Source organism: Theropithecus gelada, chromosome 8, assembly GCF_003255815.1.
Source record: "Theropithecus gelada isolate Dixy chromosome 8, Tgel_1.0, whole genome shotgun sequence".
Classification (NCBI taxonomy): domain Eukaryota; kingdom Metazoa; phylum Chordata; class Mammalia; order Primates; family Cercopithecidae; genus Theropithecus; species Theropithecus gelada.
The window spans coordinates 37,332,038-37,355,724 of record NC_037676.1 but is presented as its reverse complement, the minus strand read 5'-3'; the positions used below and the strand labels follow the sequence as shown (position 1 = coordinate 37,355,724).

Sequence of the window (23,687 nt, the reverse complement as noted above, 5' to 3'; positions counted from 1 at the left end):
CTTGGGGGTAGGGTGTGAGTTTGGCCTTACAAGCCTGTGATGAGTATTAATTAAAATGCAGGAGGCCTAATGGGTGGGCAGCTTATTTAGGAGTATAAACCAAACCTGACCAGGAGCTGAAGGGTTAAATGGTGGCTTGTAGGGGAAAACTCTATAAACAGTGGCTGAAGTTCATTTATTCAACAAAGATATGAGTTCTTGTTTCTCATTTTTTGTTTTATATTATTTTGTTTTGAGACAGGGTCTTACTCTGTCGCCCAGGCTGGAGTGTAGTGGCTGATTATAGCTCACTGCAGCCTCAAACTCCTAGGCTCAAGCCATCCTCCTCCTTCAGCCTCCACCTCCAGCTAATTTTTAAAAATATTTTGTAGAGACAAGGGCTCACTTTGTTTCCCAGTCTGGTCTTGAACTTCTGGCTTCAAGTGATCCTTCTGCTTTGGCCACCCCAGGTGCTGGGATTACAGGCGTGAGCTGTAATTTAGTTGTTTATTTATTCATTTGTTCAACAAATACTTATTGAATATTTGCTCTTTGGCCAGTCAAGGAATTTTATGAGTGTCTACTATGTGAATAACACTGTGTTGGCCACTAGTCTGTCGCCTACTGGTGGATTAGAAAAATAACGCGAGGACCCTTTTCTTTTTACTTTTTTTTGAGACGGAGTCTTGCTCTGTTGCCAGGCTGGGGTACAGTGGCACGATCTCAGCTCACTGCAACCTCCGCCTCCCGGGTTCAAGCGATTCCCCTGCCTCAGCCTCCCCAGTAGCTGGGATTACAGGCGAGCGCCACCATGCCTGGCTAATTTTTTTTGTATTTTAGTAGAGGCGGGGTTTCACCTTGTTGGCAAGGATAGTCTCGATCTCCTGACCTCGTGATCCACCTGCCTCAGCTTCCCAAAGTGCTGCGATTACAGGTGTGAGCCACCGCCCCCCTCCCCCAACTCTTTTCTTAAATTAGCCAGGGAGGCGTGGGTGGGGTGGGTGAGGAGTTGGGTGGGGGTAACTCATTCAGTATTCAAACTTCTACAAGTTTTGGGGATGAGGTGAACAGGCCCTGCCACTAACTTACATAGTGACTTCTATTTGTGTAGTATTTTTGGTCCACTGAGAGCTATCATTTTATTTGATTCTTACGATCATCTTGTGAAGGAGTATCAACAGACACCGCTGTTTTGATTTTATCAGATACATGATTTGTCCTACATCAAACTTCACAAATGATGGACAGAATGGAGGAATCCTTCAGACCTAGTGCTGCCTACTTCCCACCCCAACGGTGGCCTCAGCCTGGGCTCTCACATCGCAGGCCCCACGGAGACTTGGAAAAAATACAGGCTCTTGGCTCCTTCTTGGGACAGCCTGATTCCTCATGTCTGAGCCGGCCCATGAATTTGTATTTTTCAGACGTTCCCTGGAGGACCCGTGTCCATCTGGATTAGGAAACCACTACATTATACCACCCCGCGGCAAGACTCAGGGGGAAGAATTTAGCCACTTTCCTGGGTTCCACAGTACTGGAGGGTGTTCTGAGTGGGCTGTGATTAATTTCCAAACCAACCACACCTCTCCCCTCAACTCCCACTTACTCTTTGCTTCCTAGACGTTCACTTCAGGCTGGAGACTTCTGAAGACCAACAACATTGCTGTAGAATTTACAGGGTCCAGTTCCCGGTGGAGCACAAAACCTAAATTATGTGGCTGGGGAAAGCGGAGATCCAATGGAAGGGTTTGAGGAGGGGCTGACCTTCTCATAATAAAACCAGCTTGTATTTACTAAGTGTTAACTATGCGCCAGGCCCTCGTTGACCTCTCGACTCTATACGAAAAAGCACTATTATCCCCCTTTCACAGATGGGAAAACCGAGATTTAGAACGCGAAAATCATTCCCCAAGGTGCACAGACTCCAAAGTCCACGCTACCAGGTACAATCTCAAGGCTGAGGCGTCTCTTCACCTGTCCCCCACACCCCCCCAAACTGCTGCTATGTCTAGGGCCTGACATTCCGGCGCCCTCTGGGACGCGCTCAGATGCAGGGGCGCAAGCGCCAAAGGAGACCAGGCTGCAGGAAGAGAAGGGCAGAGCGCGGGACAGCTCGGCCCGCTCGGCCGGCTCCCCCTCCTCTGGGGCCGCGGCTGGAGAACTACAAGGCCCAGCAGGCAGCGGCAGGGGGCGGAGGCGGAGGAGGGACCAGCGCCGGTGGGAGTGAGAGGGCGAGCCCTCGCGCCTCGCCGGCGCACAGCGCTCGGAGCGCTCCTTCGGCCACAGGCGCGGCGTCCTCGGCGGCGGGCGGCAGTGAGCGGGAGCCGGGACGCTGGTGCAGCCGTAGCGCGCGGAGGAACCCGGGCTGTGCCGGCAGCAGGGCCACGTCCGGACGGGACCGAGACTCCGCGTAGCGCATTGCGGCGACCTCGCCTTCCCCGGCCGCGAGCGCGCAGCTGCTCGAAAAGCCGCGGAACCCGAGGACTTTCTCCCGTCCGAGCTCGGGGCGCCCCACAGGGCGCACGGTACCCGTGCTGCAGTCGGGCACGCCGCGGCGCCGGGGCCTCCGCGGAGCGATGGAGCCCGGTCTGCAAGGAGCGTGAGACGCCGCCGCCGCGGTCTGGAAAAGAGGGGCACAAGGTCTGGAGACCCCGGGCGGCGGACGGGAGCCCTCCCCCCGCCCCGCCTCCGGGGCACCAGCTCCGGCTCCATTGTTCCCGCCCGGGCTGGAGGCGCCGAGCACCGAGCGCCGCCGGGAGTCGAGCGCCGGCCGCGGAGCTCTCGCGACCCCGCCAGGACCCGAAAAGAGCCCGGGGGCGGCGGGCCGGAGCCGGGGACGCGGGCACACGCCCGCTCGCGCAAGCCACGGCGGACTCTCCCGAGGCGGAACCTCCACGCCGAGCGAGGTAAGAGTCGCGGCGCCCCCGGATCCGGGGCTGGCTTGGCGTCCCGAGCGGCCCCCGGCGCCGGAGCCTCCCGGCTGCGCGCTTTGCCCGCCGCAGCCCAGCCGGGACCGGCGCCTCCCTCCGCTCGCCGCCCGCCCCCTCCACCTCCCGGCTCCCTCCCGGGCGATCCGCGCCCCCCTTGGGTCTCTCCTCCCTTCCCTCCGCCCGCGTCTCCTTCTGCGCCCCCTCCCTACGCTCGTCCCGCCGCTCTTCCCGCTGCCCAACTTTTCCGCCAACTCGCGCTCGGGAGCTGGCGAGGCGGCGGCGGCGGCTCCTCGGTGAGTCCTGGGAAGGACAGGCCCGGGGCGAAGGCGGCGAGGCCCGCGGTTTCCTGGACTGGGGAGGAGGGCGGGAGTGGGCGGCGAGGTGGGGTGCGTTGTGTGTGTGTTGCGTGTGTGTTGCATTCCACTCCATCTCTTTTTGGTCCCCTTTTGGGGATTCACCCCCAATTCAGCAGGTAGCTTTGGGCTCAACGCTAAAAATCCAGGACATTCCTCAGTCCTTTTCCACCCCCGCTAAACCTGGGGTCCGGGTTGTGGGCGAATGGAGTAGGGGATGAACTGCAGAGGACGTGGAGGGCTAGGTTAGCTTCTCTTGGAATAGGCTTTAAGGAGGTGTCGTCACCAAATGGCTGAATCTGCTTGAGCTGAGAGCGAAAAACGACTCCGCTTTCCAGAAGGGGTGATCTTATGACTTGGACGGTCTCTGAGAGGGTCGGAAGTTTGGGGAACGGGAGGACGACCCACAGTCGTTAAGCCGAGGTATGGGACGGCGGCGGGAGGGCCGTTCCGTCCCAATCTCGTTCCTGGAGGTGGGGGAAGGGATGAGGTTTTTGTCCGGTGCGGTTCACTCGGCAGCGATGCGTAGGCTTCTCTGGCCCAGACCCCTCTGCACCCCGCTTCCCCTCCCGTTATGTTTAGGGTTGGGAGAAAAGGGAGGCTACGACCCATGTTTGCAGAGGAATTTGTGGACCTTGTAGATGGGGTTCATATAGAACACACACCCCCTATGAAGCAGCCAGACACTTTTTTGGTGGTGGTGGGGCGGGGGGTGTGAAGCGTGTTTCTTGTTCTGGTCTCAGAAGCTATCAACCCGTTTGAAAAACATTACCACGATGTCTTTCTCCCCCAGCCCTCCCCCACCCCCATTTTCCAGATGTAACAGCCGCATCTGGTTCCGTTTCACCCCACACGGGTACACCGCAGCCGCATTATTAACTTCCCTCTTCCTCCCCTCCCCCTCCCCCAAATTGAAACTCGGATTCTTCAACTCGTCTTGACCACCTCCCTCCTTAACATTTCTGGAGACTTGGAGATGCGGCGTTGAGAAAAGAAAGTTCCCTTGGATCCCGAGTTATCTAAGATCTCACTAAGTTAGTTATTCGCCGCCGCTGGTGGGTGGCGGCGGTCGGGGTGCTTTCTGGATTGCGCAGAAAAGAGGCATCTTGGGAGATGGGTCCAAGGTTTTAGGGGGTGGCATTCGCGAACGGTTCATCCACTAGACTAGGGGAGGCTCTTTGGCTGTGCGTCTGGCCAGAACTGGCCTTGACGATGGAAGTTTCTGGAACCAAAGCGTTGCTTTCTCTCCCTTGTGTTATAGCTGGAGCTGCGAGAGCGCCTGCCCTGCCCGGAGCCCGCGGTCCCCTCTCGGCCGCCCCTCGGTGGCGTCACGCGCCCCTCCCGGAGCGAGCCCAGTGCGCGGGGCCGGGGGCGTGGGCGACTGCTGCCAGAGGCGCTCCCTGTGTGTTTTTAAGGAGTGATTTGGGCCGCATCCCCCGGAAACTAAAGTGGGGCGTTTTACCATTTAAGTAACGGCTACAGGTTTGAAAGCGGGGGGTTGGATTGTCCAGTTGTGTTTGGTAATAGTCTTTGAGGCAGGAAAGCGCCTTGTGGTCCAAAGTTGCGGGAGGGTGGAGAGAGTCAGTCTCTCTCACCCTCTTCTTTCCAGCCTCTTTCAAATTGAAAACACTTCTCTGGTTTCCTTCTTTGGGCGGTAGTTTTGGAGGCTGTAATGAAATCGCACTTTCTCTAGACGTGGTAATTAAGGTGACTGTTTCCTCCGCAGATGTGCCCTACCCTTTGCACCTCCGGACCAGGGCTTTTTTTGGAATACTATCTAGCCTTGAGACTGTTTAGCAGAAAGTGGCCATTTTCCTCCCTTGGCCCGGGCTCCCGGTTTCCTCCCTGAGGCTTGTTTAAAAGCGAAGTAGCAGGGCCCCGTGGGACGCGCCTTGGTCTGGTTAATCACCCCCACGGCCGGGTCATCCACCTTCCTCTCAGTGACCGAGGTTCAGCAGCCTCTGCTATTGCCGTCCCGTCTGTGCCGAGGGCCTGCCTCCCTAATGACTTGTTTACATATCCTACCCCCAGTGGATTAGGAGAAGCTCCGGGGCTGCCCCTGACCCTCCGAGTGCAGGGTGTTTGGGGACCGGGAGGCTGCTGGGGCCTGACTCCAGCTGGGAGGGTTATGAACTGCATCAGTGACGAGCTCCTTGAAATATCTGTTGCATTTACTCTTAGTCATAGCTGAGTGTCAGCTTTTTAATGAGGTTCATCCAGATTGAGAGCCCCTTGGACTTCACTGCCTGCTTTTCCAAACATGCCTGCAGAAATGCTCATTTTCCAGGTATTTTTCCCAGTACAGATTCGGGCCAGAGTGGGCACCGCTTGAACAATCTTAGGGTGCTTCTTTTCCTTGACCTCTGGCCATGGAGGATGTTAGAAAGTTCCATTAGGTGGCCCTTTGATAGCCAGGGAAGCAAAGGCTCAGGAAGAAATGGCGAAGTGTCCCCCACTCCCTAGGGGCAGAGGATTAGATACGTCGGGTGCATCCCTCAGGCTGGGCTAGCTTTATTCCTGGTGGACTCCAGAGGGCAAGAAAATTGAATTGAACACTGGGTAGGCAGACTCAAGCCTTAGAGACCAAGGAAAATCCATGGGTTTTGCTTTTAGTGGTGTGCTCTTTGTTTTCAGTATTGACCTGAAACAAGACTCCTAAAATGGGAGATTTGCTGGTGTGAACTTGGCAGTTTAGCAGCGGGCTTCTCCAAAGGTTTTTTTCTTGCCTCCGTTTCTAAAGTGTCTTTTGTCAAAATGGCTGTTAGTTACAGAACGTCCTAGCAAAGTTTGAGCCTGTTGATGCTGGAGGAAAAGGCATTAGAATTGATTCAAATGTCTTATTCTGAAAGGGCCTCACATCACTTGATGAATTTAATTTCCTCCTGGGAAATTTGTGTCTTGCATTTGTCTTCCCCAGAGCTTTGTAAAAGGCCTGAAAGCACCAGGGACTTGTAGGAGTCCAGATGCAGAGCTTTAGAGAAGATTCTGGTGTTTCCAGAGAGGATGAAATGTCAGACTTGGGCTAGGATATTTGTTTTTCCCCCTAAGGTTGCATCTACTTTAAACAGAAATTCCCTCCTCACCACCATTTCTCTCTCCCCTGCAATGAAAGAAACCATGTTTAAGGCCCTCTCTCCCATTTAATAGCACTCACCTGGGTGAACTATCCCAAGAATTTGGTGGGGTTCCACTCATAGTACATCCTGTCTTCAAGAGCAAGGTTTTCTAGATTATGTGCAGCAGTTGTGTTCGCCAGGCTGGTCTTGAACTCCTGACCTCAAGCGATCTGCTGGCTTCGGCCTCCCAAAATGCTGGGATTACAGGTGTGAGCCACCGTGCCTGGCCACTTATTGCTAATTTTTTATATGTCTTTTACTTCCAAGGACATGTAGACTTTTTTTTTTTTTTAACAGAGACGCAAAAAATAAGCATTTCTCTTGGACCAACTAAAATTTTGCAAGCTGAGCTGAGTAACTTTCTCCATGTTTATTAAGTACTTGCCCCCTGCCCTCTCAACATGTGAGTAGAGAATGCTCACTGTGGGGAAGAAATAAGTCTTACTCCCATCTGAAGGGAATAATGTTTTGGTATTACTTCCTTAATTCTGAAGAACCAAGTTGTCCAGAAATTTTCTCGGTACCATTTGGACTAGAGTTTGGCTGGTTAACAAGGGATACTAGCTAATTGCTTTTCTCTGATATTCTGAGCCTCTTTTTCTGGAGGAGTATCTGTATCAGTTTCTTTTCATCAGCTCTTTTTTTTCCTTCATTCACTTACTCATCCAGTTAACGAACATGTTGGCATCTCCTGTGTACATACTAGGTGCAGAGGGTGTTAGCAAAGGTTAGGGAGGCACAGACCCTGCTCTGAAGGAGCCTGCAGTTTCATGGGGAGAGAAGAGAATGAAGAACATAAATAACAATCATATCATGTGACCTAAGCACCATGTGAGAGGGGCTAGTAATGTGGTTTGCGAATTTGGAGGAATAAAATCCTCCAGCTAGAAGGCCCAGGAAAGTCTTATGGAAGAGACAGCTTCTTAAGGTGGGGTTCAGAGAAAAGGGAAGGCCTGGCCTGTTGCAGAACAAGGAAGGGCAAAGAAGAAAGTCTTGCACAGAGGCATGGAGGTTGCTTCGAGCTGTGGTGCCGTATAGAAATAGAACATGAGGCCGTGCACGGTGGCTCACGCCTGTAATCCCAGCACTTTGGGAGGCTGAGGCAGGCGGATCACGAGGTCAGGAGATCGTAATCATCCTGGCTAACATGGTGAAACCCCGTCTCTACTAAAAATGCAAAAAATTAGCCGGGCATGGCGGCGGGCGCCTGTAGTCCCAGCTATTTGGGAGGCTGAGGCAGGAGAATGGCGTGAACCCGGGAGGTGGAGCTTGCAGTGAGCTGAGATCGCGCCACCGCGCTCCAGTCTGGGCGACTGAGCGAGACTCCGTCTCAAAAAAAAAAAAAAAAAAAAAAAAAAGAAATAGAACATGAGCAGCTGGGCGAAGTGGCTCATGCCTGTAATCCCAGTACTTTGGGAGGCCAAGGCAGGCGGATTGCTTGAGCCCATGAGATGGAGATGAGCCTGGGCAACATGGTGAGACCCTGTCTCTACCAAAAAATACACAAATTAGATGAGTGTGCTCATGTTTTCTGGTAGTCCCAGCTGTTCAGGAGGCTGAGGTGGGAGGATCACTCGAGCCTAGGAGGCAGAGGCTGCAATAAGCTGTGATTGCACCACTGCACTCCCACCCCGGGGACAGAGGAAGACCCTGTTTAAAAAAAAAAACAGTCAGGCACAGTGGCTCATGCCTGTAATCCCAGCCCTTTGGGAGGCCAAGGCGGGTGGATCACCTGAGGTCAGGAGTTCAAGACCAGCGTGGCCAACATGGTGAAACTCTGTCTCAAAAATAAAAAAATTAGCCGGGCTTGGTGGCTCATGTCTGTAATCCCAGCTACTTGGGAGGAAGAAGAATTGTTTGAACCCGGGAGGCAGAGGTTCAGCCGAGATTGCGCCACACAACCCCAGCCTGAGTGACAGAGCAAGACTGCATCTCAAAGAAAAAAAGAAAGGAAGAAAGAAATATAACATAACATGAGCTATGTGTACTTTCAGATTTTCTAGAAGCCACATTGGAAATTAAGTTAAAAGAAAGAAACAGGTTTTTTTTTTTTTTTTTTTTTTTTTTTTTTTGAGACAGAGTCTTGCTCTGTTGCCAGGCTGGAGTACAGTGGCGCAATCTCTGCTCACTGCAACCTCTGCCTCCCGGGTTCAGCGATTCTCCTGCCTCAGCCTCCCGAGTAGCTGGGACTACAGGCGCGTGCCACCACGCCCAGCTAATTTTTGTATTTTGAGTAGAGATGGGGTTTCACCAGTTGACCGGGATGGTCAACCTCTTGACCTTGTGATTCGCCCACCACAGCCTTCCAAAGTGCTGGGATTACAGGCGTGAGCCACCACACCTGGCCAAAATTTGTTTTTTAATTAACTTGTTTAGATTTTAATAATTTATTTAATATAACTATATTTCCAAAATATTATCATTTGAACATGTAATCAAATATAGAAATTATTGATGAGATACTTTACATTTTTTTCATAACAAGTTTTTAAGATGCGGTGTATACTTTTTACTTCTAGCATATCTGTTAGCACCAGCCACATTTCAAGTGTGCAGTGGCCACCGTGTGGGCCACAGATCTAGAATATAAGACATGAAGATGGAGAGTGAGAAATGCCTTTGGAAAGGTTGGAAGTTCCTGTCCTCCTGCTGCCAATTACCAGATCTCCTGAGAGTGCTGTCAAGGAGTGACTCAAAGCACTACACAATGAGAATTATAAATATCTTAATATTATATGTGAAATATAAATACATAATTCTTTACATTCGATTGGTACTTTAAAGAGAAGAGAATGAGCACATTCACCCACACCAACCATTTGAGCCTCGTAATCACCTGTGATGTAGCTTCCTCTAAGTGGGAAACTGAGGCTCAGAACGGTTAAGTGACTGTCCCAGGGTGGCAGGATCACAAATGGAAGGGCATGAATTCATACTGTCTCCAGCGGACAGGAATGAAAAGACTCAGGCTGGGTGTGGTGGCTCATGCCTGTAATCCCCGCACTTTGGGAGGCCACGGTGGGTGGATATCTTGAGCTCAGGAGTTCATGACCAGTATGGGCAACATGGTGAGACCCCATTTTTAAAAAATATATAGCAACTTAGCCCAGCTGCTTGGGAGGCTGAGGTGGGAGGATCACTTGAGTCTGGGGGATGGAGGTTGTAGTGAGTTGAGATCGTGCCACGGCACTCTAGCTTGGGTGATAGAGCAACACTCCGTCTCAGAAAGAATAAAAAGACTCGGCCATGAATTCGTCAGATAGTTTTCCTTACGTAATTTTTGGACAAGGAGATCTGACCTTCACAGAAGGCTTTTCTCTTAGAAGTGGGAGAGCTGCAAGGTCACGGTGGTCCAGCCAGCCCCTGCTGTCTCACCAGACACTGTCCACCCTTTATGTTGGATCAGTACTCCAGTGAGAAGACAGCAGGCACTTTCACCCATGCAGCCCATTCAGTCTTCATAACCACCTGTGATGGAGGCAGGGCAAGTAATTCAGCCCCCTGCGACGAGTGGGAAACTGAGATCTGCCCCCTGCCTCCTCCCCACCGAGGACCTCTGCATGCAGGCGTGAATCCCAGGAGCCTGGCTGATATTGGAGAGGCAGGGCGGGGGGGAACCAGCTGCAGGGTCTTGGAGGAAGCTGCTGTGTACACCTGCAAGGCTGCAGGTCACATCTGTCAAGCAGTGAAGGAAGGAAACTGTTCCTAAGGGATTGGAAAAATTCATTAATTAGTAGAATGAGAAACTGAGGTGAAGGAGGAGGTGGCAGGGTCCAGACAGCATGTGGACTAGTGGCCTGTCACTGTGTTTTTTGCAGGCGGGTGGCATGGGGTGTATGCCCACTTCTTTTTCCAGGAGTTGGTGCCAGGAGGCCAGGTTTTCTTAACATCTTTGTTTTACAGATGTCAAACCTGAGGGCCAGAGGGGTAGGAGAGGAAGAGACTTTTTGCACCTTTTTTGGGAAAGAACGAGAGGGAAGCTGGCAGATGAATTTGCAGTGCATTGACCAGGGAGCTAAGAGAGGGCGGTCTGCAGCCAGCCCACACCTGGGAGGAGGCGGCAGGTTTTTCTGGGGACAGAGTGGCCAAGTCCAAGCAAGCTTAACCATCTCAACATGACATCACTCTTTCCCATTGGAACCTGAGAACTTGTTCAATACTCTGGCATTTACCATGGGACCTGGGTTTTCTTGGTCAGGTATGCATTTCTGAGTGACAGGACTGCATCAGATATATCTTTGGGATGTAGTGAGATGTGGAATATGGGTTTAGGGGTATCCTCTGGCAAGCACTGCTTCTATCCGGGATCTGGGAATGTGCCCCATGCAGTGTCCTAGATGGCCCATCTGTGGTCTGCTTTCAAGGGTCTTTCTTTTAGTTAGTTGGTTTTGAGACAGGATCTCACTCCGTCACCCAGGTGGGAGTGCAGTGACACAATCTCAACTCACTGCAACCTCCACCTCCCGGATTCAAGCAATTCTCAGATTCAAGCAATTCTCGTGCCTTAGCCTCCTGAGTAGCTGGGATTACAGGTGTGCACCACCACGCCCAGCTAATTTTTGTAGATTTAGTAGATGAGGAATTTCACCATGTTGGCCAGTCTGGTCTTAACTCCCGACCTCAGGTGATAACCCGCCTCAGCCTTCCAAAGTCCTGGGATTATAGGTGTGAGCCACCACACCCTGGCACAAGGGTCTTTTGACCAACGGAACTGCAAATCAAGGCCCTTTTGTTACCAGAGTTACCTTGGATTTGCCTTATCTACTTGGTTTGGAGAAATTGAGTTTGCATCAGATGGAGTCAGGCTTGATCAGTCCCTTATTTACTTCCTCCCACCATGTCCTCTAATATCCAAAAACTTTGAGGCACTATTACATGCTAGCTACATTTCCTTGGGTAAAGTACTTAATCTCTTTGAGCCTCAGTTTCTCCATTGCTTAAAAGGAATAATGAAACTTATCCCCCATAAGTTTATAGTGAGGAATAAATAAAAGTTTATAGTTCTAAATTAGTTCTACTTAGGGCATCCGTGGTACATAGTGGGTGTTCAGTATTCATTTCGTCTTTTTTTTTTTTTTTTTTTTTTTGAGACGGAGTCTCCCTCAGTCGCCCAGGCTGCAGTGCAGTGGCGAGATCTCGGCTCACTGCAAGCTCCGCCTCCCGGCTTCACGCCAGTCTCCTGCTTCAGTCTCCCGAGTAGCTGGGACTACAGGCGCCCGCCGCTACGCCCGGCTAATTTTTTGTATTTTTAGTAGAAACGGGGTTTCACTGTGTTAGCCAGGATGGTCTCTATCTCCTGACCTCGTGATCTGCCCACCTTGGCCTCCCAAAGTGCTGGGATTACAGGCGTGAGCCACCACGCCCGGCCTCATTTTGTCTTTTCTAATTCCTTTGGTAAATTTAGAAAAATGAAATTTTGAGAAATGTTTACTTCTCTTTTGATTTGAAATCATTAAAACATTTTAGTAAGCCTTGGGAGGGAGCTAGTGGTGTGGCATGTGTATCCCGCTGGCCAAGCACATGTGAATGAAGCCAAGAATCCAGGGGCTTTTCTGCCAGCCAGCACTGACTCACTTGCAAGGGGCCCTGCCTGGCTCGGGGGAGGCAGGGCTGAAGTACCACATTAGGGCATGTTCCGGGGAAGTAGATTCTCTGAATAACTTGGATGGCTCCCTGGAGCATTTAGGACAGAAGCCACCTGGAAGATAAAGATGGTCACCCCCACGTAGCCCTGACAGTGCCCAGAAAGTCTTGTCACTTGGTAAATGTTAACAGCTATGATCCGTTCTTTAAGACCCTGGGGAGTTTTAAATTTTACCCCTCCAGACCTGAGAAGGGTAAAGGGCTGCAGATTCTGTTCTTTTAACTGGGGCCAGCGTGAGCCATCTTCGACTCAGTGCTTGCAACAGCCCTTGATTCTGCAATGGGACCTCCTAGGACCCTTTGCCCCCTGCAGCTTCTGGACTCATATCTGTCAGATGTCACTTGTCACCTTCTAGCATCAGGGAGAACTGGATCCCTCCTGGCTCCACAGTCTTAGGCTCTTTGTAAGTAGCTCCCTCTGCAAGGGAGGCTGGTAGAACTATGGATATGATTCATACAATTTTAGAGACAAAAAGAAAGTACCCAGGAGGTCATTTATTTCAGCTGCTTCATTGCATAAGTCGGGGAGTTGAGCATCAAGTCCAGTAGCTACTAACTAGTTATCTCTGTACTTGGCTTCCATTTACTAGTCCTTAGCTTGTTCCATGATTCTTCATTGCCCCTTATTTCTCACCAGAGGGACTGGTTGGCCCTAGATGGAGTGGTCTTTTTAAAATTTTCTTTTTAATTTGTTTTTTGAGACAAAGTCTCGCTCTGTTGCCCAGGCTGGAGTGCAGTGGCGCGATCTCGGCTCACTGCAAGCTCCGCCTCCCGGGTTCACACCATTCTCCTGCCTCAGCCTCCCGAGTAGCTGGGACTACAGGCGCCTGCCACCGTGCCTGGCTAATTTTTTTATGTATTTTAGTAGAGACGGGGTTTCACCGTGTTAGCCAGGATGGTCTCGATCTCCTGACCTCGTGATCCGCCCGTCTTGGCCTCCCAAAGTGCTGGGATTACAGGCATGAGCCACCGCGCCTGGCCTTCTTTTTAATTTTTTGAGACAGTCTCACTCTGTCACCTAGGCTGGAGTGCAGTGTCGCTATCTCGGCTCACTACAACCTCTGCCTCCTGAGTTCAAGCAGTTCTCCTGTCTCAGCCTCTTACAGGTGCGCACCACCACGCCCAGCTAATTTTTGTATTTTTAGTAGAGATGGGGTTTCACCATGTTGGCCAGATTGGTCTTGAACTCCTGACCTCAAATGATCTGCCCACCTTAGCCTCCCAAAGTGCTGAGATTACAGGTATGAGCCACCGCACCTGGCCTGGGCGGGGTGAAGTCTTACGCTGGGGAGCCATCGGCATGCTCAAACCTCCTGCAATTGTAACACACTTTGTAAAGCTGTTTCCCACAAAAGGGCAGAATTATTTGGGACTTTCATGAGACCATTCACTTGGTAGCACATACTACCTGGAAGTTTATACCTTGGAAAACCTCATGATGGTATTCCCAGGCTTGTACATAACCTACACTCAAAACATAGCTGTAGAATTGAACTAAAGCATCCTTCTGTCCAATTAAGACATATAACCTCTTTTTGAGACAGAATCTCGCTCTGTCACCCAGGCTGGAGTGCAGTGGCGCAATCTCAGCTCACTGCAACCTTCACCTCCCGGGTTCAAGTGATTCTCCGTCCTCAGCCTCTAAAGTAACTGGGACTACAGGTGTGTGCCACCATGCCTGGCTAATTTTTTGTATTTTTAGTAGAGACAGGGTTTCACCATGGCCAGGCTGGTCTCAAACTCCTGGCCTCAAGTGATGCTCCTGTCTGGGCCTCCCAAAGTGCTGGGATTACAGGATGCACCACCGCACCCAGCCAGGACTGATAACCTAATTCATTGTTGGGGTAGATTCACAGTTTTCTTCTGGATGCCTTAGTAAGTCCATGCTTTAAGCAGCCGCCACGTGGCATGCTTTACCTTCTGTTTCTCCTTGCCCCTCCCCTACCTGGACCCTCCTAACTTTTGGGTTTTTTTTTCTTTCCCCAGGATCAGTTTGAAAAGGAGGATTGAGCTCACGGTGGAGTATCCATGGAGGTGTGGAGCCTTGTCACCAACCTCTAAGTGCAGAACTGGGATGTGGAGCTGGAAGTGCCTCCTCTTCTGGGCTGTGCTGGTCACAGCCACGCTCTGCACCGCTAGGCCGTCCCCGACCTTGCCTGAACAAGGTAAGGTACTGGCTGGGGGCAGCCTGGACTCCTGGGCCTGGGAAACAGGATGGGCTGGGAGGGAGGTGATATGGTTGCAGGTAATGTGGTCAACAGGGAAGGCTCCTTCCCAGGTGGAGCAAAGAACTCCCTTCCTGCAGGAGAAACTCTCAAGATACCTGGGTTGGTTCTGGTCTGGTTATAAACATAACTGACTTCATCAGAGGTTGGGGTCATGAAGGCTGGTGACATCCATTTACCTGAGGTGACATGTTTGTGGGAGTTAATTTATGCTTTTCTCTTTCTGAAGAAAGAATATCTGATTAGGACCCTAGTGTCACACTTTAACATAGGTGATGTATAAAATGCAGCTGGTGGTGCCGTGGGGAGAGAATGACCTTTGAATTTGGAGGTAGAACTTGGGTTGGAGTACAGGGGATGTTGTAGGAGGTGAGAGCTTGCTAAAGACCTCTGGCTTCTAGAAAATTGTTCCAGAGCCACATCTTCGCCAGGCATGGTGGGTCACACATGTAACCCCAGCACTTTGGGAGGCTAAGGCAAGAGGATCACTTGAGGCCAGGAGTTCAAGATCAGCCTAGGCAATATAGCGAGACCCCATCTCTACAAAAAAAAAAAGGAAATTAACTGGGTGTGGTGGTGCACGCTGCTAGTCCCAGCTACTTGCTACTTAGGAGGCTGAGACAGGAAGATCGCGTGATCCTGAGTTGAGGCTGCAGTGAGCTATGATTGCACTACCATGCTCCAGCCTGGGTGAAAAAAAGGCACATCTTCTATAAAGGTCCACAGTCATGGCTCCATGCCTGCATTTTCCTATCCTTGATTGTATCTCACAGGTCCTGTCTGGGGGCCTGCCAAGTGGTTTGCCTTGGATAGGTAGTGTTTGAGGGGTTTTGAAGTGATTGAGACCCAGGAAGCATGAAGGAGCATGGAGACCTATGGCGTGTTGGAAATTCAGAGCCATCATCGGTAACAGGAAGGACTTACCCGACCATTCTTGGGATCTGTTTGAGCTGTGAAAAGGCCTCTTGGGAGATTACAGGTATAGCATACCTGGTGGCTTTCGAGGGACTTTGAAAACTAATATATGGGCATTTCCGCTGCCAGAGGATAGTGTGGTTTGTGACTCAGTGGCTGGTCACACAGAGAAGGTTGACACAGTGGGTGAAAGGTTGGAGGTGCATGTGATGGTGTGGCTGTGTTCAAAAGGCTGCCACTCAGCTGGCCAGGGACCTATTTGAAGGATGAGTTATGGGTGAGAATATGTGTCCCCTGGATGGAGTTGGGGGTGAACAGGGAAAGTTGTGTGAGACTTTATAGAAGGTACAGTGTCTAGAGCAGGCATATTCATGTTGCTGTCAGTAACAGAACTGAAGGCAAGGTCTGAACTGGAGCACAGTGGAGACCCAAAGTGGGAGAGACTGTGTCTGCCCACAGGGAGTTTATGGTCAGGAGGGGATGGGCAAGTACAGGGATAAGTAACACAAGACGGACTGTGTTTAAACCACCCAGTGAAATTACAACCAAAGGTGATGGGAATGCAGAGGAAGAGGGGAACAGAGAGCACCTGAGATGGGCTTGAGTTCAGAAGGGGAAAATGAAGGGCCCTCCATGTTGAACAGCATGAGTGTTCAGAGGCAGCATGTATATGGTTTGTGGAGAACGGTTTGCCTGGTGAGTAGATAGTTGGGAAGCAACACTTGGAAAAATTGGATTGAGTTAGCATATGGAAAGCTTAATGCCCTGCCAAGAAAACTATATTTAGGGCCGGGCGCAGTGGCTCTCGCCTGTAATCCCAGCACTTTGGGAGGCTGAGGCGGGTGGATCACAAGGTCAGGAGTTCCAGACCATCCTGCCTAACACAGTGAAACACCATCTCAAGTAAAAATATAAAAAAATTAGCTGGGCGTGGTGGCGGGCACCTGTAGTCCCAGCCATTCGGGAGGCTGAGGCAGGAGAATGGCATGAACCTGGGAGGCGGAGCTTGCAGTGAGCCAAGATCGTGCCACTGTACTCCAGCCTGGGCAGCAGAGCAAGACTCTGTCTGAAAAAAAAAAAGGAGAAGAAAACTATACTTAGGCCAGGCGTGGATTTTGCTGGTAATCCCAACACTTTGGGAAGCCAAGGCAGGAGGATTGCTTGAGCCAAGAAGTTTGAGACCAACCTGGGCAACATAGTGAGACCCTGTGTCTACAAAAAATAGGAAAATTAGCCAGATGTGGTGGCACATGCCTGTAGTCCCAGCTACTAGGGAGGCTGAGGTGGGAAGATCACTTGAACCTGGGAGGTGGGGGTTGCAGTGAGCCATGATCATGCCACTTCACTTCAGCCTGGGTGACAGAGTGAGACTGTCTCACAAAAAAAAAAAAAAAAAAGAAAAAGAAAAGAAAACTAGACTTAAATGGGTAGATGTTGGGAAACTTGAAAAGTTTTGAGCAAGTAATGTCACAATCGGCTTTCAGAAAGTTAATTTGGCAACTCAGTATGGATGGCTGGGGGAAAGAGTGAGGTGCACCTGTGTTTGCGCCCTGCTCTGCCACTTGATAACTGCATTATTTACTTCAACAAACTACTCAAACATGGTACGCCGCAGTTTGCTCATCTGTAAAACAGGGATAAATAATAAAGGGTTAAGTGGGATAATCCAGATGAAGCACTTCCATGTAAGGTGTTAGTAGTTGTTACTGCTGCCACCGCTGCTGCCAGAAGGATGAAGTTGAAGATTGTTTTGAGTGTCTGGTTAGAGGAAGTGCAGGTACTGACCAGGATGGGGACTGGGAGATGATAAAGGAAGGAAAAAGTAGGAAAGACCCTATAGCAATAGCATCTGTGGGTTTAAGTAGGTTAGGTGTCAACTCTGGGCAACTGGAGACTAAGATGAGAGTGTAAAGGGAGGTTTGAGGGGAGTTGAGATTTGAATCCGCCAATTGTAGACAACGATAAAGGAGTCGAAGTGCAGCGAGGACCTGGTTGAGGTTTGAGAATGTGAATTTATGATGGATCCTAAAGTACTTTCTTTTTTTTGCAGCCCAGAAGGGAGATGTGGGTCTCGGGCCTGGCCGCTTGTGGGCCAGCCCAACGAGATGAGTACAAGGAACTTTAGGACCAGAGTGAGGGTGCTAGTAGAGGAGGAGGGTGTCACGGAAGCTGCTGGGGCAGGGTGGAGGCTGGAACCTGGGGGCTGAAGGTCTTGATGAGCACAAAGTACTGGCTTTGTGAACAGAAGAAAGGGAGGAAGAGAGGTGGATGGGGCTCTTAGGAGGCCATGTACCCAGGAAGACTGACATTAAATGACCATTTTTTAAAAATCAACTTAACTGGCAAAGGCACAGTGGCTCCCACCTATAATCCCAGTACTTTGGGAGGCAGAGGCGGGAGGATCACTTGAGCGCAGGAGTTTAAGATCAGCCTGGGCAACATAGCAAGCAAGACCTCATCTTTATAAAAAATAAAAAAAGGTAGCTGAATGTGGTGGTACACGCCAGTAGTACCAGCTCTTTGGGAGGCTGAGGCAAAAGGATCACTTGTGCCCAGGAGTTTGAGGCTATAGCGAGCTGTAATTACCCCACTGCATTCTACCCTGAGTGACAGAGCAAGACCTTAAAAAAAGTGGGTTTTGTTTGTTTGTTTTCTTAAAGAGACAGAGTTTCGCTCTGTTACCCAGGCTGGAGTGCAGTGGCATGCTCTTGGCTCACTGCAACCTCTGCCTCCTGGGTTCAAGTGATTCTCCTGCCTCAGCCTCCTAAGTAGCTGGAATTACAGGTTCTCGCCACTATGCCTGGCTAACTTTTATATTTGTAGTAGAGATGGGTTTCGCCCTGTTGGCCAGGCTGGCCTTGAACTCCTGACCTCAAATGATCCACCCACCTTGGCTTCCCAAAGTGCTGGGACTATAAGTGTGAGCCACCGTACCTGGCCAAACCAACTTAATTTAGGTATAACTTACCCACTATAAAATACAACTGTTTTAAGTGCGTAGTTTGATGTGTTTTGATAAATGTTTACACCCCGTGTAACTATTACCCCAATCAAGCGATGAAACATTTTCCTCATGCCCTTTTGCAGTCCGTCCCATATTTGTTGGGTCACCTGTATTTGGGTTAACAGTTTGGGCTATTAATAAAACTGCTGTGAACTTTCATGTGCAAGCCTGTGTGGGCACACATTTTCCTTGGACTGCCCTGGTTTTGATTTTGGCTCCACACCTTACTGACTGTTGGCTCTTGGGAAAGTTCCTCTTTGTGCCCTTTTATAAAATATATTGATAATGAATGTGTGCTCATAAAGTCTTTGTAAATGCCATATGTCTGCAGAGCTCATAGGATCCTGCCTGCTCCTAGGCCGTGAGCAGTCAATGGCAGTTGTGGGTCCCTTTTCTTGGGCCTCCAGGGGAGGCAGCACATGGCGAGGAGCATGTTGTTTCATGGGACACAGCAACGGAAAGCCGCTGCACTTGGAGAACAAGCCCCAGGTCTCCATTTGGTGGAGTAAACCCCATCTCAGTGTGAGTGTGTTGCTTTCACATAGCCTGTCTCTCATGAGCTTTCTGACAGAATAGAGAACTGCTGTGGCCAGGACCTTCTAAGGGGAGATCTGGCTTCATGCTTTGTAAGCCGTAAGGAACTTCGTAAGTGTGAAGTGTATTATATAGTCTTGGGCCTGCTGATTATTAAATAATAATACTGCTGTATTTAAAATTTTATTTATTTATTTATTTATTTGAGACGGAGTCTCACTCCGTTGCCCGGCTGGAGTGCAGTGGCACATTCTCAGCTCACCACAACCTCCACCTCCTGTGTTCAAGCGATTCTTCTGCCTCAGCCTCCTGAGTTGCTGGGATTACAGGCATGTGCCACCATGCCCAGCTAGTTTTTTTTTTGTATATTTAGTAGAGACGGGGTTTCACCATGTTGGCTAGGATGGTCTCGATCTTCTGACCTCATGATCCACCCACCTCAGCTTCCCACAGTGCTGGCATTACAGCTGTGAGCCACCATGCCTGGCCAGTGCTGCTGTTGTCTTAAAAAAAAATCATAGGCCGAGCACAGTGGCTCACACCTGTAATCCCAGCACTATGGGAGGCTGATGCAGAAGGATTGCATGAGCTGGGGAGTTCCAGACCAGCCTGGGCAACATAGCAAGACCCCATCTCTAAAAATTTTAAAAATTAGCTGGGTAACGTGGCACACATTGGCAGTCCTAGCTGTTCAGGAGGCTGAGATGGGAGAATTGCTTGAGAGTTGTTTGAGCCCAGGAGTTGAGGCTGCAGTGAGCTATAATCAGGCCACTGCACTCCAGCCTGGGTGTCAGAAGGAGACCCTGTCTTTAAAAAAAGAAAAAGCACATTATAATCTATGTATTAAGGGCTGTGTCCAAAAGGTGAGAACAAACCACCCAAAACCCTGTTCACACTGAGTTTTCCCCATTTGAATGGCCTTGCTGTGATTTTAATTGTGTGTGTGTGTGTGTGTGTGTGTGTGTGTGTGTTGGGAGCCCCTCCCCACTGAGCGCAGTGCCAACGCCCCTCAGTCTGCAAGTGCTCCTGAGGGATTGGGGAGGGCCTGGAGTTTCTGGCTGTCCTTGGAAAGTTGATTTAATAAGGGTTCCAGGAAAACCAGCCTCCCTCCCCTCTCCCTCTCCTTCCCTTCCTTTGGTTTGGGATCTTACAGAGCCTCAGCTTGTTTTAGATCAGGCTTTGAGAGTGGCGAGGGAGTTGTTTGGAAAGACTGAAGCCAGTTTCAGATGATAAGCACCAACATTCTGAGCTTGTGGAGGGTGCATTTGTCTGTGTTTTGCAGTAAGTCAAGTCTTGGTGGGGAAAGCCAGTGAGTGTTTGCAACACTGCTTGCAAGGCCACTGCTGGCAGTTGGGGTGGGGTTCCTGCCCCCTTTTCAACAGTACTGTGGGTTAAACACCCCAGGACCCCTGCTTTTGCCTCCCTGCTCAGAAAACCTGCAGCTCATAAGCGATTTAATGGGCTGAGTTTTACAGCTCCTCCCACCCACCCAGATTTGAAGGAGTCTGGTGGCCTGTTAGAGGCGGGAGATGTTGTGCTTAATGGAAAAACCGCACATTTCCATTCTGGCCTCAAGCCCCCTGGATACCCTGTGTGCACCACAAAGCGGGGCTTTGTTTCTGTGTTTTGCAGAAACCTGCACCTATGGGGGAGAGGCTGTGCATTGTCCAGAGCCGTTGCCTAGCCTCAAATCATAGGACCCTTGCAGCTTCTCCATCCCTGGGCGTGTCCAGCTGCCTTTGGCCAAAAGGGGTGTGCATTTCAGCGTGGCTGCAGGGAGAGTCTCAGATAGGTACTACAGGTTCGGTACTGGGACATCCTCTGTTCTGCTACCAGACCTATAGTCTGGCGTCTATACTGGACTGTGGTCCAGTGTCCTAAGGCTGCCTCGGGACACAGGCATGACCCTCCCCTACTCCCACCCCATCTCCAGCATAATTTCTTCTGATGAGAAGAACTTGTTTGCTTCTCACTCACACTGGATGGTAAGAGGAGTTTCTTCATCCCCTGCCAGGAGGCTAGTGGAATTCCATGGAGCAAAAGGTGATGTCAGATGACCCACTTGAGAACAAGGGTGGAGGATTTAGGCCTCTAGAAATCTGCAAGGTGCTAAGCTCGTAACAGGTTTCCCCAGAGTATCAGCTCTGTCCTGCTTCCCCTGGAGAGGTGGCTCCAGTGCCTGGAAGGGGTGTTTGCAAGTGTTCAGAGCTGGAGAGGGAGGACCCAGCCCTCGGCCTGTGAGAGAATGTGAGGACGCTCACGTGGCCCTCTTGACCAAGCTGGGACGAGCGCAGCAGAGCCGCTCCGAGGCTGTGTTCTTGGCTCCAGCTTCTGCATTGCTACACCATTAGCTTCACTGATTTTCCACTCTGGCTCTGCCAGGCCCGCTCCCTGAAGTCAGGGAGGAGGAATTTCTCAGGGAAGAACAAATGGCTGTCCAGAGATCTTGCTGCCAGTGGGGGAAGGGAGGGATCCCAAACAAAGACTCTGTCAGGGTTTCCATCACCTGGTTTCTGTGACTACCTGGAGTCAGGTCAGCAGGAACTGGAGAGACAGTGTCAGGGATTCTTTGGGAGCCTGTGGCCCCAGCACGGAGGGATGTTTGCTCTGGCCAGGCAGAAGCAGTGAGTGATGGCTTGTGTCTGGGCGGTGATGGATGGCCCTGGGAGAAGTGAGTCCTGGGGAGTCATTATCCCGGAGGGCGAGGTCTGGGGTCAGAGAGCCTGACCAGCAGCTGGTCCTGTTTTCACAATGCCTGTTCCTCCAGGGCCACTGGGGGCTCCAGCTCACCCTGTAGACACCACCTTTGCCTCTTTCTTCCTTCCCTGAGGCTTGGAAATGAGACAACTGTTTCCTTGTTGACCGGGGAAGTCCAGCTGCTCTCATTCTCCTGGGCTCCTGAATGGGGCAACCCAGGCCTCTCTCCTGGGCCTGGCTCTTTCACCAAATTGCAGACAATCCCTTCTCCCCGCCTGCCCTACTCCCCAGCCCCACTGCACCCTAAATAATTAAGCTGAAAGCTAACTGCCCTACGTGGATCTGAAAGGCCTGGGCAAATCCCAAACTGTTTCCTCCTAGGAGAAGCCTGCTGGAGTCTGGGCCACTTCTTACCTTGGGATTTGCTCTGACTTCCAGCTGGTGGCAGCCAAGTAGCAGGGCCAATTGCCCGAACCCCTCCTCCCGGGTAGTGGGCCTGTTGCCTCTTAGCATTGCCAGTGTGGCACCAAGAGACATTGAACTTCTACCCTGAGAGTTCCCTCCCTTCTCCTGTTTCTTGGCTCACACAATTCTCGCCTTTCCACTTGCCAAACGAGGTATCCACTGCCTTCATGTAAAGCATTTGTGCCCTGCAAACTAGGGGCTGTGGGATGAGGGGTCCGTGTAGTTGGTTTCAGGCACTGAGAAAGATCCACCCTGGCAGAGCTTGAAACTCCACGCCCTCTTCTCGTTCACATGCTGTGGCGTAGCTGAGCCTCCCGGGATGGGTTGTGTAAAAGGAGGAGGATGGTGGGGCGGGGGCTGTGCCGTTTATGTTCCCAGGCCCTGGACATGGAGACACATGGAGCCTGAAGTGGGTGAGAGGGTCAAGGAGTTCCGCAAAGAGTGAACTTAGTGGTTACGAGGTTGGGCAGGGAAAGAGGTCAGAAACAGCGACACTGAGGTTTGTAAGAGTTAACCAACAGTGAACATTGAATTCACAGCTTAGGCCTTCCTCACATTTCTCTAGGATCAAAAACTAGCCTCTGGCTAATGGTCTATTCATTCACTGATTTTTTTTCACTCACTCACTCATTTATTCATTCATCTAATCAAGCAAATCTCTTCCTTTTTCCATAAATACAACGTATACTTTATACATTGTGTATCTTCGTCCCTTAGCTGGAAATTGTTCCTGTCCTTTTCTTCCTTTTCACTTTTTATAATTCCTACTCAAATCTTAGTTTAAGGTTTAGTTTGGGTTTAGATTAAGGCTTAATTTAAGGGCCACCTCCCCCGCCCCCTTTTTTTTTCCCTGAGACATAGTCTCACTGTGTTGCACAGGCTGGAATGCAGTGGAGTGATCATGGCTCACTGCTGCCTGGACCTCCTGGGCTCAAGCGATCTGCCGGCCTTAGCTTCCTAAAGTGTTGGGATTGCAGGCATGAACCACCATGCCCTTTTGAGATGTAGTCTCGCTCTGTCATCCAGGCTGGAGTGCAGTGGTGTGATCTTGGCTCACTGCAACCTCTGCCTCCCAAGTTCCAGCAATTCTTCTGCCTCAGCCTCCCGAGAAGCTGGGATTACAGGCACCCACCACCATGCCCAGCTAATTTTTGTATGTGTTGTAGAGGCAGGTTTTCGCCATGTTGGCCAGGCTGGTCTCGAACTCCTGACCCACCTCAGCCTGCAAAGGTCTGGGATTACAGGTGTGAGCCACCATGCCTGGCCTCTTTTTAACTTTCATTCTAATACATACTTTACTCTGCCTCACATTATGTGGAGTTTTTAATATATGTCTGTTTACTCCACTAGAGCAAAGTTCTAGAAAATCAGCAAGTATGTCTTTATCACTGTTTTAAAAACATTTGTGTTTAGGCCGGGCGCGGTGGCTCACTCCTGTAATCCCAGCACTGGCCAACATGGCAAAACCCTGTCTCTACTAAAAATACAAAAATTAGCCAGGTGTGGTGGCACGCACCTATAATCCCATCTACTCAGGAGGCTGAAGCAGGAGAATCACTTGAACCCAGGAGGCAGAAGTTGCAGTAAGCCAAGATCGCGCCACTTCACTCCAGCCTGGGTGAAAGAGGGAAACTCCATCTCATAAATAAATAAATAAATAAATGGTGTTTTGATAGGTAATCTGGGTTCATCTTTCAAAATTCAGAAAATACAGACTTGTAAAGAGGAAAAGGAAAACTCCTATATTTCCATCATTCAAAAGCAATCACTGTTAACTGAATTTATTGTTTTAGACGTTTTTCTTTTTTTTTTTTTTTTTTTTTTAG

The 23,687-nt window shown here is 50.5% G+C and overlaps 1 protein-coding gene across 6 annotated transcripts in view; it reads left to right on the top strand.

The window, feature by feature from the left end:
- The first annotated feature begins 2,025 nt into the window (after positions 1-2,025).
- Positions 2,026-23,687, top strand: part of FGFR1 (fibroblast growth factor receptor 1) — a 60,326-nt gene continuing 38,664 nt past the window's right edge. For 3 of the 6 annotated variants that reach the window (XM_025393299.1, XM_025393298.1, XM_025393296.1), the window contains exons 1-2: positions 2,032-2,885; positions 14,008-14,186. In XM_025393299.1, the coding sequence (XP_025249084.1) occupies positions 14,096-14,186 (91 nt within the window). In that variant the 5' untranslated portion in view covers positions 2,032-2,885; positions 14,008-14,095. Of the gene's footprint in view, positions 2,886-2,971; positions 3,203-14,007; positions 14,187-23,687 lie in introns of those variants that run through there. The other 3 variants (XM_025393297.1, XM_025393301.1, XM_025393300.1) reach the window with 3 other exon arrangements.